This window comes from Colobus angolensis, unplaced genomic scaffold (genome assembly GCF_000951035.1).
Source record: "Colobus angolensis palliatus isolate OR3802 unplaced genomic scaffold, Cang.pa_1.0 Scaffold10, whole genome shotgun sequence".
Taxonomy (NCBI): domain Eukaryota; kingdom Metazoa; phylum Chordata; class Mammalia; order Primates; family Cercopithecidae; genus Colobus; species Colobus angolensis.
In genome coordinates, this window is record NW_012110919.1 from 674,177 (window position 1) to 691,248 (window position 17,072).

Consider the following 17,072-nt stretch of genomic DNA (forward strand, 5'->3'; position numbering starts at 1 on the left):
GCGTAAACCCGGGAGGCGGAGCTTGCAGTGAGCTGAGATCTGGCCACTGCACTCCAGCCTGGGCGACAGAGCCAGACTCCGTCTCAAAAAAAAAAATAAAATAAAATAAAATAAAACAAAATAAAATAAAATAAAATAAAATAAATTGTAATCCCCATTCATCCTCTTAAGTGTCCCTTCCCAACTCTGCCTTTACAATTTGGAAATGCTTTCCTGAAATGTCCTAACCTTAATTTTATGTTCAATCTGATTAATTTATAAAAGGCAATCTTCTGAAATCATTTCAAAGACCATAATGCCAGAAAGTTATAATGAATTTTCCTTTTTGATTCTCAAAAAGAAAATCTGCCACAAATACAAATTTATGAAACCAAAGGCTTCTGTGAAAACAAGGATATTCAACATAATTCAAAGACTGAAAACTAGTTTTATTAAAAGAAATGTCTGTTAGGTGAAAAACTAACTTCTGTCTAATCTAGTTCATTTGCTTTAGGAACTCCTGAGCTAATTATTAAAGGTTAGGTTAAGCCTCATAAGCTAAAACCAACTCAATCAGCTACTGACAGTGACAACTATTTTAAGCCACCCAGCAAAATGAACGATAGTGATCTGAGAGTTTATTTCCACCAAATCCCTGGGAGGCATCCAAGCCTGGTTCCATCCTTTATAGTTCAAAGGGAAGACAATCTTTTTGTCATAAACAGGCAGCAGTAGTATGTATAATGGAACAAAATATTTCATCCCGCCAATCTAAAACATATAAATTAATTTGCAACATTTATGTTAATATAAAAACTTTACCTGTACTAATCTGATAACCCATTTTTAATGTCACTATAATTATGTCATAATCATTCAATCACCAAGATAATATAAGCATGCTTATTTTTAAGCCAAATATATAGAACTCTTTGCACAAGAACCAAAAACAAGCATAATAAAACTCACCTTCATTGGGAGATGTTTTCAATTTGGTGCAAATTCCATAGACATCTCCATAGCTTTCCTGTATTTTTCGTAATGCATCTGTGGACCTGAGCTCCATGAGAGCCCGCAGCTCTGCGAGCGTAATTCCAAAGTCTCCATCATGATTAGCTTCCTTCAAAGAGTTTTTCACACCACTGTAAGCAACTGAGTTGTTTGCCATGTCGCCCATTACAAGTATAATATATCAGAAGGAAAATGTTTCCCAAAAGAATTTAATTTTCACTTGATGTATTTCCAAGATGAAAATCTTTTAAATATGAAAATCTTTCTTAAACCAAACACTCATTGTATGACTTTGTAAAGCAGCATCAGCAGCAACATTTCCCAGAGAAGTATCTTGACCTTTGGCCCATGACTAGTTTCTCCGTATCAATCATGAGATGTACACATCTGTAAGAAGAAAATATTTAAAAGTTAATAGAGTATTATGCACATAAGCATATTTTCTAAATGTCATCCGGTAGCTAAAGTACATTATTTAATAATATAAATATTTTTGAACTTCAGTCTTGTGCTTTTAAAGTGTTTTGCATAACAGATCAAAGTACAACTTTTAAATAAATTGTGTATCAAAAGACATTAGATTATAACAACATTAAATGAAACTGCACTTCACATGACTGAATTTTATGATCCACTCAGCATTAGTGTTATTGTTCCAAGCACTATGCTAGTTGTTTTAAATTCATTCTCTCACTTAATCATTACAATTTAATCCCATGAAGTATGACTCCTTCTTCTTCTACTGAGAAGAGCAGACTTCAAGAAAGTGAGTTTTCTGCCCAGCTAACAAATGGCTGAAATGTCTGAGGTGGACTGTCTCCAAGCCCAAGTTCCTTTTAACATTATACTTGGATTTCTCTCTGCAAATCTTTCATATGGAATAGCGTCTGAAAGGACAAAAAGCATAACAGATCCTTTAATATTATTATTTCCTGTAATTCTCATTGGCCACTCTGTGACTCTACCATCTTTTGGCTGTCAAAAACTATACTCTATATGACTTGTCACATGTCACCACCTCAGGTCTTCCTTTGACCCCCCCATCTAAAGAAATTCTCTACTCTTTTGTTTTCCTTGCCCAGTCTTATTACCTAAATTTATCTTGTTCATTTGTTTATGTGTTATTTTTTTCCCTCCATCTACAGTACTAGTTCTGAGGGTACAGTTTGTCCATTTTTACATCTTGAGAACCTAAAACTGTACCAGACACATGGTAGACACTCAGTAAAAGTCTAAGGAATGAATATATGCATTACATTTATTTCTTCATCATACTTTCAACTCCTCCAATTATTCTAATCTGACTAAAGATAAGCTTTCTTCTCCATACAACCACCTCAAAGTTAACATGCCCAACGATGGACTCATTCACTCATTTAACAGCTCTGCCACCACCATTATACTTACCAGCTTAGCTAGGAATCTTAAATCATCTTTGATTCCATCCTTTCCGGCTTCAGTCTGTTACTAAGTTAACTCTACCTTTGAAAAGTCTCTTCTGTATATAACCCCCTTTCTTCCTGATCTTCAAGTTATTCTACGCAAATTAGAATCACTAATCCCTTGGTTCTTCCTCATTCTAATATCTCACACATACAATGCCCTGAGTGTTCCGCTGCTACATTTAGTTTTTGAAATAGGCATCATGCCACTAAATCTAAACCTACAAGATGAAAATGCAGCCCCAACTGCTCATGACTCTCTCGCTCCATTTTACAGACTCAACTTCTTTCCACCTGAAGCAATCTACCTGCACTCAAAAATATTTTTTAAATGTTTGATGATTAGAACTAGAAAAGATTAGAATGGTCAATGCAATAAATCTTCAGCTATGAAACTGTTATGAAGATGTCTGTAATCATGGTATATGGTCCTCATACTTCCGCATACATCAGAATCACCCGGAGAATTGGTTAGATTGCTAGGCCCGACACCTCAAGCATTTTTAGATTCAGGTAGATTAAGGTGGGGCTCAATAATCTGCATTTCTAACAATTTTTGGGGTGAAGTTGATGCTATCAGTCTAGGGAGCACACTTGTGAGAACAACTGAACTGGAGAATGGGCTAAAAACTTAGAATTCATATCAGTGAGTTGAGGATGGCTAGGTGAGAAAAGTTTGCTTGCCTTAGGTTAAATTTGCAAAGATGTGATAGTTATAGATTCTGCAAGACATTTTCTTGCATTGCCTGCTTCCTCCCACTTCATAGATCCTTATGGTTGTCTAATTATTACCAATTTTACTCATCTCCTAGGCAAAGTGAGTTCCCTCCTACGCACACATCAATTATTATAATAATCCAACTTGAAAAACTGGAGAGGGTGGTTATTTGATAATCTCCTTAGGTTTCTATATCCAGAGTCTGTTGGCCTGAACATCACACTAACCTTAAAACAGATTATTATTTAACAAATAAAATAATTAAGATAAGTCTGTGTGTTGAGGGCATGTTTGTTCATCTGTCCTCTGGTTTCCACAAAGAGGAATTTTCCTCAACAACTCCTGGCCTGCTACCCCATCAATCATCATGGATGTGAAATGACCTGCCTGGTAAGAGATTTTCCTAGAGAAACTAGACATATGTAGCTTCTTCACCTCTGCCTTCTGTGGGGAGCCAGGTATCTGTAGGACTCATGTATTCTAGTTTAAATTCTTAGGGGCAGACCCCAAGGTTTAAAAGCCCACTGGAGTGGAGGTAAATAATAACTTAGCTCTGGGTTCAATACTAGAGCCTTGTTGTTGTCACACAAAAACCAAGTCATCCATTCCCGCTTTCATAAGTAATAAAACTGATTTTTTTTTTTATTCCTATATGCCAATTTGTCTTTTCACAGAATTCAAGCAGGGGAAAAGAATGTTATTCATTGAATGCCTTTTAATTCCTCAACAACAGGGATACGTAACGCAGCTAAGACTGGAACCTATATCCACTAAACAGCCTCCACTTTACATCTTCACATTTAATAGGTCAAAATGGAAGTTTTCGTAGGTCACAAAATCGTGAAATAATACCAAATGTACCCATTTATACAATAAATCAGAACTGAAGGACCACTGTCGTATTTGCTATTTGCCACCTCAGCATCCCTTTCCCTATCTTTCAGCTACAGCCTCACTTTTCATTTAGGAATCTGTGCTTCCCCAATGCTCAACAGAGTCTGAGCAGAGTTCCATGCCCATTCCCCAGATATCCCCAGCAGTCATGCTGATCATCAGTTCTGGAATGTGCATGTGACCTAACAAGAGCCAATGGGTGGGAACAAGACTTCTGCTGTGACTCTGGGGCAGAGACTTGTTTATTCTAATTGAACTTAAATCTGAGAGACAAATCTGAGAGACACATGAAGAGCTACTGTGGGCATCTGATACCACAGGGGGAAAGTCTCTGAAAATGGATCCAATAGACAGCACGTGGAGCAGACAGAGAGAGTGAGCGAGTGAGCATGTGCTTGTCAATCCTGGACATCAGTTGAGCCCCTGGGTCAATCAGTGACTAAAGTTTGTCCTATCACTGATCTTTTCCGTAATTTGTCAATAAATGCCCTTCCAGGGTTGAGTTTTCTATTACTTTGCAAGACACAGAGCTTTGATAAGCACATGATTATTAATCACGCTCAATTCCCTCGCTGTTTAAAGGAAGTTCAGACAAAAGCACCAAATGCAAATGAGCCACTTTCCCAAAGTGGACCTATTTGAATTACCAATATCCTGCAAATTATACAGCAGGTTGTTGTCTATTTCTAGATCATCTATAGCTCCTTTTACTATTTTCTTCTTTACCTACTCTTCCATTCTTCTACTTGGCTGATTGACAAAAATACTAAGGACAATAAAAAAGTTTTGCTTTTCACTTGTTAGCTACAACATGACAATCAAGTGAGACAAACGCTCTTTGGGACTGATATATAACAGAAAGCAGAACATCTATTTTGCTTCTCTTTGTTCTCGAAAAGAATTTTATCTTCTATTTGAAAAGTGTAAGAAAAAACGTTAAGTGGAAGCTGAGGCGCAAGAAGAGGGAGATTTTAAAGAAAGCACATATAGGCCTCCTGGCTTACAAAATTTAGCCCAGAATAAAGGTTGTTTCTGAACAAACTACTGTTGGTAGTCTTTGAGGTATTACAAAACACACACACACACACACACACACACACATACACACACAGGTAGCTGAAGACTGGAGTCGGGCAAAAATGGTTACAATATTCAAAAAGAACAACAAGGTGGACTTTTACTGACATATAATCTTTACTGTGAATGGCTAGGGCCTTAGAAAAAGACAAAAGGATGATTATATCCTAGGAGTTAGTAGAGCTCATAAAGAGACAGGTTGGTTAATAATATAATTTCAATCAATTCCTTCCTTCATAAGGTCACTTTACAAATCAAGGAAAAGTTGTGTGAAAGTTATCCAGACTCAGCCGGGCACGGTGGCTCACGCCTGTACTCCCAGCACTTTGGGAGGCCGAGGCGGGCGGATTATGATGTCAGGATATCGAAACCATCCTGGCTAACATGCTGAAACCCCGTCTCTACTAAAAGACACAAAAAATTAGCCAGGCTTGGTGGCGGGCGCCTGTAGTCCCAGCTACTTGGGGGAGGCTGAGGCAGGAGAATGGCATGAACCCGGGAGGCAGAGCTTGCAGTGAGCTGAGATCGCGCCATTGCACTCCAGCCTGGGCGACAGAGTGAGACTCTGTCTCAAAAAAAAAAAAAAAAAAAAAAGATTTTTAAACCTAGAGGAAAAGAGAATCAGTATACGATTTGATATACTGGAATAATTTAAATGTTAAGTCAAATTTTGATTAGTTTTACTACATGTCTCAGTAAAGTATTTAAATCCAAAACTAGTATTTACAAAGGGACTTAATCCATGACTGGTTCTATATGAACACAAATTATTGATTTAGGGTTTTTAAAAAAATCTTCTAAAGAAAAAGACATTTTCATTCATTTAACGAGAATATGAAGTTTTAAGTTTCAAATTTTTAGTTCTTTGGTGTTTAGAAGTCAATGTGTACCATCTCATAAATTAATATCAACTTTGACATAAACTGTACACAATTAGAGCTTATTCCCTGGACCCAAATATACTACTAATATGATACCTTACTCAGAGTAATTACTGATTTTTTGGAGTGATTAAGCAAGTATACATTTTATAAAAGTTACTAAATCAAAATCAAAATAAAACACTATTTTAAAAAGACTTTTCTGTTAAATCATGGTCACAAAGTAAAGAATCCTAGAATTTAACAGCTAAAGGGATGCTGGAGATCAAATCCAATAGTTAATTTTATGGCCATTAAAACCAAACACTCATAATGGTCTACTTCCAAAATGGATAAAGATACTTATAAAATAAAGCAAGCATTAAATACTCACAAAATCATTAAACATGAGAGTAAATAGCTGCAATTAAAATCGCAGGATAAACAATATACAAGTTTTAAGGAGGCTACTACTATCAGGGAAATAACTGGCACTGTACTTTAAAACTGGTACTGACACCCTAACCATTAGATGCACCATTTGACTGACAAAGAACTAAAAAATAATTTTTGACTACAGGTTTTCAAAAAAGAACTCGAGATCTCCATTTTCATTGTGTGTTTTTTATTTTGTGTGTGTTTTTTTCTTTAACATAAAATGAATTCCACTTCCTTTACACACAGACATAGTTACAGCAAGAGCGATAACTAGCCTACATAGCTGTTTCTCACTGTGGTTGCTATGGCATTTTATTGACAGTGACAGCTACTTCATGAGTTAAAAAATCCAGCCCTACCCCATCCAGTCCTCCTAGACAGCCGCAGTGATTCTCAATCAGTGTGGACAATCTGAAACTTAGCACTGTAAATGTCCTATAGAAGGTTTGGATAGTATACTACATAACTTAGCCTAAATTTATGGCCCATTACACCGAAAAGTTATTTAAAGGCAAAAAACCATGCGTTATCCATCTTTGATCTCCATATCTTATCAAGAGAGACTAGGATCTGTTTTTTTTTTTTTTTTTTTAACACGAGATTGGAGTTTTATTATTACTCAAATCAGTCTTCCAAAAAGACTATGATCTTTCAACCTTCTGATGTAGTCACTTTCTACAGAAAGACAATAACCTTTTACCCAATTCACACCATAAAAATTTGAAGTCTTTCAACCATGATAATTTACTGTAAACTTAAGTATAAGTGCTTGCATGTAATATCTCACTCTCACGGTGAAAGGAGCAGATGGTCTATTATTATACATATCAAAGAGACACTACAAGATTAAGAATGGTAGAGAGTTTATTCTACAAAGTTTTGGTACATTCAAATTATTTCATTAAAATGTTTTAAATAAATCAAGGAATGACTCAAATTTAAATTTACTCAACTCACATTTCTCACTTTTTAAGAGGCTTAAAGAAAACATACATACTCACATAAAAGATCATTAAGCCTATACTGCTTGTTTAGAAAAGTAATTTATATTAGATGAGTAAAGAATAACATATAAACAAGAGTAAATTCACCAAACAAGATTTTAGTTTTATAGAGCTGATAAAGCAGAAAATAAGCATTATCTAAAATGCCTGATTTATTAGTTTCAAAGGACTCCTAAATACCACTGCCGTGTCTGTGTTGACTGAAATTAGTCCTACTTCCCTAAGTAACTTACTTATCTAGTAGACTCTTCCAGAGGCAGAGACTAAGTACAGTACTTTAAAGGGCAAGTTACAGCAGTTACAGCTGCTGTCAGTTATAAACCTGGCATGAATACTTTAGCAAATCTCTCAGGGTGGGAAACAACTAGATTAGAATAAGGAAGGCATTAATTTGTTCTCCTATTATAGCCTTTATCACACAGCTGCAATGATTTGTTTACCTCTCTGTCTTTCCCAATGAACTGTAACTCAAGGGAGAATCTGTGCCTTTTTTTTTTTTTGAGACGGAGTCTCGCTCTGCAAGCTCCGCCTCCCAGGTTTACACCATTCTCCTGCCTCAGCCTCCCGAGTAGCTGGGACTACAGGCACCCACCACCTCGCCCGGCTAATTTTTTGTATTTTTTTAGTAGAGACGGGGTTTCACCGTGTTCGCCAGGATGGTCTCGATCTCCTCACCTCGTGATCCGCCCGTCTCGGCCTCCCAAAGTGCTGGGATTACAGGCTTGAGCCACCGCGCCCGGCCACCATTCATTTTTAACTCTAGTACTGTCTGGAACACAGAAGGTACTCTTGAACCATAAGCTAAAATAAATTTGAAAAACAGATTTTACAGTGGAAGCAACCACAATTTAAATAGCAGAGCTAAACAAAACTTCCTAACACTTTGTTTAAAAGAATACGTTAGGTGTTAGATGAGTTAAGAGAAAGTCACAGCATTCAAGGAGTTTTCAAACCATCTTGGTATGCCAGATATATTATAGCTTTCCTTTAAATCCTTTTAGACAACAGAATAAGTTAAAGGATATTTCAGATTTTAAAATGAATTACACGCCTGCTACATGGCAATGTTTTTTAACCAGGGTCTTAGATTCTTCAGGGTATGCAAAGAAATAATACTGAATTATAATATTTCATACAGTCTGAAAGAAATAATACATTTATTTGAAAAATAATTTGTTAGGGTTACCTATGCTAAACAAAAATCTGCCAAATAAACATGGTAATAAAGTTGGCAAGTAGATCTAAATAATAATAAAAACAATCTTACCCAGTAAAGACCATTTGGTGAAAAAAACACTTAACTCCATACCTATCATCCGCTCCAAAATCTGCTGTTTCTACACTATCTCCCACTCATAAATCAACCTATTAAAATCTAGATTCCTCTTTTATGCTGCATTGAAACTACTCTTCCAGGTGACCAATGACCCCTTGTGTTCTTAAATCTAATGGACACATTTAGCCCTAATCTAACCTACTAGCAACCTTTGCTACTCTACTGTTAACCACTCTCTGACTATTGAAATGTTCTGCTGCCTTCATTTCTCTGATGTCTGACTCTTATTCCCACTACACTGTCATCTCTAGCTGCTTGTTTTCACTTTCCACTGTTTGTCCCTTTTTTCAAAGGAGTCAAAGGAGTCAGTAGGGAGGGGTTGGATGGCACAGCAGCCTTTAAAATTGTTTTCATCTGTTTTTAGTAAGAGGAAACGAGATTCGTTTATTGATAATAATTTATTTGCATGTGCATTTACAGGGCCTATTTATTTTGTTTCTCTCATATTTCAGAATTCCACAATTCAATTAAAATGATGAAACCACACTGTAACAGTCTGGCTCAGTGAAAGTGTTAAAAAAAAAAAAAACCACCCAGTTTTCTTATCCTAAAGGCCCAAGCACAGCTCCTGTTTCCCAGAGCCTTTAGTCTATAAAGAAATATGCCAGCCCAAAGAATAGGTGACTCGCCTCCCTCCCTGGGGCTGTTAGATAACTATTTTGGCTTTTGATAGCTGTCATTTTCAGTACAGATTATTTATTCATGCCAACAGAGTACTTAATTAAGCAGAGTATATGATAAAATTTTAATGTGAATGATCTCAAACACAGGTATCTTGAACTATAGACATTTTTGGTCTATGGTCAAGTCAGTTGGTATCATCTTATCCCAAACGTTTATGATACCTGTCTTTTGGGAGGTTGGTCTAATTTTGCAAGGTTGTACTTACAAAACAAAAAACAATCCCTCTGAATTTACCAAAACCAGAACAAATTTAACAGTTAACACACTAGAGATTAGTGGTTCTTAAACTTCAGCATGCACCAGAATCACCTCAATCACCTGTGAAAACACAGATTGCTGAGCCTCACTCAGTTGATCGAACACTTCATGAGACTGTCTAACAACTTCTCAGATAACAGTGATGCTAATGCTACTGATCTGGAGAGCCACTATTGATAGTAAGTGTAGCCTCAACCTTGACTAGGGAACAAACTGCTGAATTGTCACCTTGATCCAAAAGTTTCCTCAAACAAATATAAGCAAATTACTCATGGTTCTTTATTACGCTTTTTTTTTTTTTTTTTTTTTTTTTTTGAGACAGTCTCGCTCTGTCGGCAGGCTGGAGTACGGTGGCACAATCTCAGCTCACAGCAACCTCCGCCTGGGTTCAAGCGATTCTCGTGCCTCGGCCTTCTGAGTAGTTGGGATTACAGGCATGAGCAACCATACCCAGCTAATTTTTGTATTTCTAGTAGAGACGGGGTTTCACCATGTTGGTCAGGATGGTCTTGATCTCCTGATCTCGTGATCCGCTCGCCTCGGCCTCCCAAAGTGCTGGGAGTAGAGATGTGAGCCACTACACCCAGCCTACTATGGTATTCTTGACGTGCATGGATAACCGAAAGCAGACTACTTTCTAAAAACATTACTTGAGTTGATACTTAGATTTCTGTGTTTTGATTTTTAGTACCAAGTATACTAGTATTTTTCCATTTAAGCCTTATAATACACAAATATACATAAACACTGCAAATAATTTATTTAAAAAATGTGGAGACTCATATTGATACATTCTGAACATATGTTAAATTACTTTAAACACCTAAAAAGTATTAAATTTTTAAAAGTTTAACAGAGAACTTTAGATACCTACCTTCTCTTGCTATCCCACAAAATAAACTACTTTGTTTTCTCCTATTCTATTGTTCTATTCAGGCATTTTAGAAACCTTTCATCTTTACAGTAAGTTTCCCAGTAGAATAAGCTTTTGAAAAGCTCAAAAAATAAAGTTAATTTTATATAATCCTGTGCAGTTTACCAAATATAAGAACATACTATATCTCCAGTTAAATATGAGAACCAAATGTTCTATCATTTTCCAGTCTCACTGGTGTTGAAATTTTCAGCTATAGTCAAAGAAGAGATTTCTAAATTAAAACTGTATTTTTCCTTCTGTTCAGGAGCTAGAAGGCAACATGAACACTTGAATGTCACACCAGCTGCTCTGTCGGCCTACTCAGTTCTTAAGAGCTTCTATCCTGTCAATTCACAAGAACCTACACTTACATGCTTAAGGAAACAGGATGCTCATTATGTCACTGAAAAGAGCTCACAAAAATAAAGTTGGCAATGTTGAGAGGCATAACTCTTATCTGTAAATTTAACATGAGCTTTCTGTTTTCTTAATTAAAAACTCTAGATTTCAGTAAGATTTATTCCAGTTCTTCACCAACTGAATAGAGAATTAAGGGAAGAAGGCACTTTCCCATTTGTTTATCTCTTTTTATTTATACAGTTTGACAGTCGATGATCTTTTGCAATTTCCAGCTGTGATTATTAAAGAACAGTTCAGTAAATCAATATTCACTTTTACAAAACATTTAAACAATCTGGCTGGAAATTAAGGTCAATTCTATTTTAAGAAGATATCAGACAAAAATTTATTTATGGTTAACTCACCAAAGTGCAAAGAACATGGGCAACAGGGATGTGCTGAACTGTAACTCATTCCATCACAACATGATGATCCTTCAAACTCTCTGGTTTCACACATTCCTGACCTTCATTCTAAGACTTTGCTCTGTATTCTCTACCTGCTATTCAAGGGGAGGGCCACAAGTTAAAACTTATCATCCCTTGGAATTGTTCTATTTTCAAAATTTCCTCTCCAGTGAACAACTTACTCACTTTATTTCTCTTCACTTCTACTGAACCTTGTGTATACATTCCGACCTACAAGCTCAAAGGTAGTCAAGATCCTTTCTAATCAACACTTGCCTCCCTAAAAATGCTTACTTCTCAATGGTCAGTGACTCCAGCTTGGCTCTTATGTCTCACTTGCTCTTTATCCTCCTACCACCCATCTGGTTAATTAGCTACCCCTGAATAGACATACCATCTGGCTGAGCAATGTTGGTAAAAGTTTAAAAATTGAGTTCTTAGTTCCATCACAATTTTTTCTCAGTCATACATGATCCACAGACACATCTCTAACTTCCTGTCATGTTCCTCTTTCAATTCCAAGACTTTCTTAAATTACTCTAGCTCTTTCCAGGGTCCTCAAGTCTGCTCTAAGACCTTGCTTCCTTGATTGCTACTGCAGGCTACCACCACTTCCATCCCCTTTCTCTTGGTTTCCTCACTTAGACTAGCCAATATTCAGATACATTCTATTACATAAAAGACCATTTTTCTCTGTCCACCTCCCCGCCACAGAAAAAAAAAAAAGTCTCTCCTGGATTTTGATAACCCATCAGGCTATTCTTTTGTCCCCCCCTCCTTTTATCCCACTTCTTAAAAAGGTCTATTCGCAATGCTTCTTCCTAATGGACCACTCTCACCTTGACCCTGACAAACTGGATCCATTCTTCAGTCCACACACTACTAAGATGGCTCACTATGAAGAGCCATCTTCTATTAGCTATCATCTATTAATGATCTCAGACTTTTTATCAATCCTCATCCTCCTCTATACTTCTGTGTCATTTGACAGTACTGTTCCCTCCTGTCCATTGTATCACTTACTTCTTCTCACAGGTCTCTTAATTCATCCTCCTCTGCTCACATTCACTCCCTTTAAAAATCTTTACCACACCTTAAATGAGGGTATTACCCAGGGATCTCTCCACAGGCCTCTTGGCAACTCATACCGTATTATGGCCTACATCTACCACCTTAATCAAGTGCCAGGCGATGTTCTGTTAACAGACATTTCTATTTGAGTATCTTGCTGTACTTCAAATGCAATCACCAATATTAAACTTATCACTGTCCCCCAACACCTGTTGTTGTTCTCCAAAGTTCTTCCCAGTCCCAAAGGTATCTGAGTAAACTCTATGTCCAAGGCTCTGTCTTCAGAGAGTTTACAGTCTAAATGAGGGAGAAAGACAAGCATACTAGCAAGTACAATTAAGTGTTGTACACTGCTAAAAGAAATCATAGATGATACAAACACATGGAAAAACATTCCATGCTCATGGACTGGAAGAATCAGTATCGTTAAAACAGCCATACTGCTGAAAGCAATCTACAGATTCAGTGCTATTCCTATCAAACTACCAATGCCATTTTTCACAGAATTAGAAAAAATCATTCTAAAATTCATATGGAACCAAAAAAGAATCTGAATAGCCAAAACAAACAATTAAGTGTTGCAGAGAACATCACAAAAGATATGGTGAACACAAAATGTTAGCCAGGTACATGACTTCAAGAGCTTCACTGTCTAGGATGTATCTAAATCAAAGCAGAGTAGTGCAGGGCTGGAGAAAGGGCTAAAAAACTGCAGTGTGAATGACAGTTTAATATAGCTGAACACAGGAAAACAAGAAGGCAACACAGAAAAAAGCTGCCACCATGTAAAAACACATTACCTATTTGTACCTCTGGAGGTTTTCTTAAAACTTCATCTTCTCATTTACAATTTAAGCTTCCTGAGGGCAGAGCAGTAGTCACAACTCGTGTTCTTTTATAGCCCCTACAGAGGCTAACAGATTGCTTCACTGTTTATTAGAATAAAATTTACATTGCAAAAGATTAATGTTATTAAAATCCTCAAGCTCTCCTAACAGAAAACTAAAATAAGATAACCAGCACACACATAAAAAAGAAATATAACCAAAACTCTGGGTTATTTTTGGACTGAGGGAGAAAAAACATACAGTTTTTGTCAAAAGCTCCTGACTTCCTAATTCTTTCTGGTAACTTTTTAATACAGGCAATTGAAATTATTTTATAAGCCTAAAGAGAGATTTGCACCATCTTTTGAGAAGATGTTTCCATTCTTACCAACTGCAAAAGGTAAAATGAATGAACCAGGGAGATAATAAGGAGGGATTACTTTCAAGATGGTGATGGAAGCTGCACAGCATCTAGCCTATAAACATTTCCCCTCTCACGAGGTTTTCAACAGATCATACATGTAGCAGATCAACAGAGGAGGTACTGATACTGACAGCTTCAGTATAAGTGCCATGGCCCAAATCAGCATCCTTTCTCTTATTCATTTGTTCCAATATAGCTCTTAGATTTCCCATCTCCTTTTTTCTCTCTCTGGACAAGTTCCAAGTAACAGTCTCCTACTGTCATACTAAAGAGTTTCCCTAATGAACGATAGCTGATTCTCTTTGCCTTTGTATTAACTTCTTCAAGGAACAATTAAAATGCTCCTTCTACTCTGACCCCATGGCATGGAAGTAAAATACATATATCTATGCTTCTATAATCTTTTTAAGCTTCTTTAACACATTCAGTATGTACTGCATTTTCTTGTGTACATAGCTTTCTTCCTGATTAAACTGTAAGCTGAGGGCAGGACGGTCTTGTTCATTTCTGTATCTCCTAGTGACCACTCCAGCAACAGTACCTTGCCCACAGAAACTGCTCAACACAGGGTAACTTAACTGACCTGGAGAACATGTAGCAATGATATTGAAGACAAACGGATGTCCTTTAGCAAGGCCCATCTCAGGTGCCAGCAAAAAAGATTGTCAATCCCAAAGAAGCAAAGATTTTTTTCAGCACTCCAGAGGATGCCTGACCTAACACGAAATCATAACTAGGATGATGAGAGGTCAACAGCTTCTTAGATTTCCTCCCGGCACTTTTTCGTACCAGCTGAGTGACCCTGAACAATTTACATAGTGCTTCAGCTTCCTCGTTTGTAGAATAGGGATATCACCCCCATCTCATAATTTTTGAGCAGATTAAATGAATTACCACACGAAGTATCTTAGAATCATCCCAATGTCTTAGAGCTAGTGCCTGGTACTTAATAAACAGTCAATGAACTGTATAGTGTATATTATTAAGTGTAATAACTATGGTAATAATTAACAGTAATATTTTGTTTCTAATAAACTCCTATTTTGCATACATTATATAATGCTTAAGTTAGCTTGGTGATATAGAAGGCACACAATATATATTTGTTAAATAAACAAAAATATTCAGTTCAATATATGAATGTGATGTCCTTATATATGACACCAAATACTATTTAAGAATTAAAAAGCAAGAGGGATGTATTACATATCTATAATTTTATAACTGCTGATCTCCAAACCAGAATGGTCAACTTTAAGAAGAAAAGGAGTGTGACACACCAGTGGGAGAAAAAAGTTTTCTTCTCACAATTAAAATCAGATGATTAACTGTTTAAGATTCTTAGAGATTTAAAAATAATGACTAGGAAACTAAATACGAAATTGGAAAACTCTTTGTGACACAATATTCAGGGGGAAAACACAGAAACGTATCTACCTAAAGACAGATATAATCATGTAGAATTGACATACTGTAAATGGACAAGAACCAGAAACAGGAGGGGAAAAGGAGCTAACCTGTCAGAGGAGCAATCCAACAGATTCTTTTCTAAATAATAATAAAAATAATAAATACATTTAAAAATAAGTAAAAAAGAAATAAATACAGATTATTTCCTAAATGCAATGGATGTTACGTGCACAAAATAAAACCAAAGTTTTTATTTTTTTCAATTGTTAGGCATTCTGACTTTTTGTAGTTGTTGTTTTGGTTTTTTTTTTTTTAACTTTTATTTTAGATTCAGTGAGTACATGTGCAGGCTTATTACCTGGCTATACTGCCAGATGCTGAGGTTTGAAGTATGAAAGATCCCATCGTGCAAGTATTGAACAAAGTATCCAACAGGCATTCTGACTTTGATCTATCAGCATTACACTGAAATTCTAGTACAACAGAAGAAATCTGCCAATCCTGGTACTAATCCACAATATCCTTACCAAAGCTGTGAAGATTTTAAAATTAATGCTTATGTCCTAGGATATCATAAACAGAATGCATACTGAGCAGCAAACTTTGGCTTAACACTCAAAAAAATTAATAATAAATGCACAACGTAAACTATCAGTTAAGGAAGTACAAGTAATCATTCACCTAGTTAATGCTGATCTGAGCTAAATGTAAAGAGAAAAGGAAAAATGATATACTACACAAAAGACACACGCCCGCATACAACAGAAGAACCTTCTTGGAACCTGATCACAGAGAAAGAAGAATAACAGTTCAGGCCTTATACATTTAAAAAAAAAAGTTGGGGGGGCCTCAGACCTCATCAACTGACATAGAATAGGAACTGCTAGGATCATTTGAAAGGAATTAAAATTTAAAATAATTATACGTTATATTAGGTTAAGCCACATGACACTGTCATTTTTGTGGATGAAAATCAGTAGAATATCAGCAATTTCATAGAGCTCAATCTAATAAAATGGATTGAGCAGAACATTCAAAATGAGCAACCTAAAAAGAGCAAAATGGAGCCCAGGACTCAAGATCTGACATTAGGTCAACCGAATGAGTCAGTTTAACTCAATGCAAGAAAAAAAGCATTTAACAGTCAGAAATGGGTTGGTCAACCATGAAAGCACAGGTAAAGGATAATCATCAGAAGAGGAAAAGAAAATCTGGCCTTTCTCATTCAAGCAGTATTTAGAAGGAAGAGTTTTCTAAGCTCACAATGAGGTTATAGTATTTGTATCCTAACTGAGGGATTAAAATGTTGACTACTTACCAGAGTTAAGAGTAGGACACCTGTGCCAGACATTGTGTTTAGCAATTTACAGTATACTCTACATGGATCCTTTCACCTACTCTTCCCAATGCCCTATTTAATATTATTACCCCCAATTGCCAGATGAGGTAACTAATCGGTCTTTGAGAAGTTTAGAAAAGCCTGAGTCCATCACACATTCCAAACATACCACTTGTTCTGCCTACATACTCACTAAGCAACCTCCTAATTATAATGTGGTTTCCCATGTGGTAAATCTACAGGGAAGAGAATGTGCTTAGCCAACACCTGAGAGTCTGTTTCCCAAGGCAGTTTTTTTTTTAACTGTAAATTAACAGACATTCTGATTTTTATATCAAGCTCACGAACTCTGTAAATATGAACCTGAGACAAAAATTAGATAGCTGTAGAAATACTAGGCTTCAGGGTCTGTAAGTTTCAGACTCTTTACTATGGTAAACTACTAAGAGATGCAATCCCTATCCTGAGAGGTCCCTTCAGAGACAGCAAATTTCCTTTATCCCGAGAGGAGATACCTCAGTATCATCATTAACAATCTCTTCCTGTTTGAAATCTCTAGAGTAGAAAGAAGCAATAAC

General features: G+C 36.4%; 1 protein-coding gene across 1 annotated transcript in view; it reads right to left on the bottom strand.

Moving 5' to 3' along the window:
• The window catches only part of ATP2B1 (ATPase, Ca++ transporting, plasma membrane 1), a 117,929-nt gene that overhangs the window by 66,786 nt on the left and 34,071 nt on the right, over window positions 1-17,072 (bottom strand). The window contains exon 2 of the mRNA XM_011933534.1: window positions 949-1,377. Within this exon, the coding sequence (XP_011788924.1) occupies window positions 949-1,156 (208 nt within the window). The 5' untranslated portion in view covers window positions 1,157-1,377. The remainder of the gene's footprint in view (window positions 1-948; window positions 1,378-17,072) is intronic.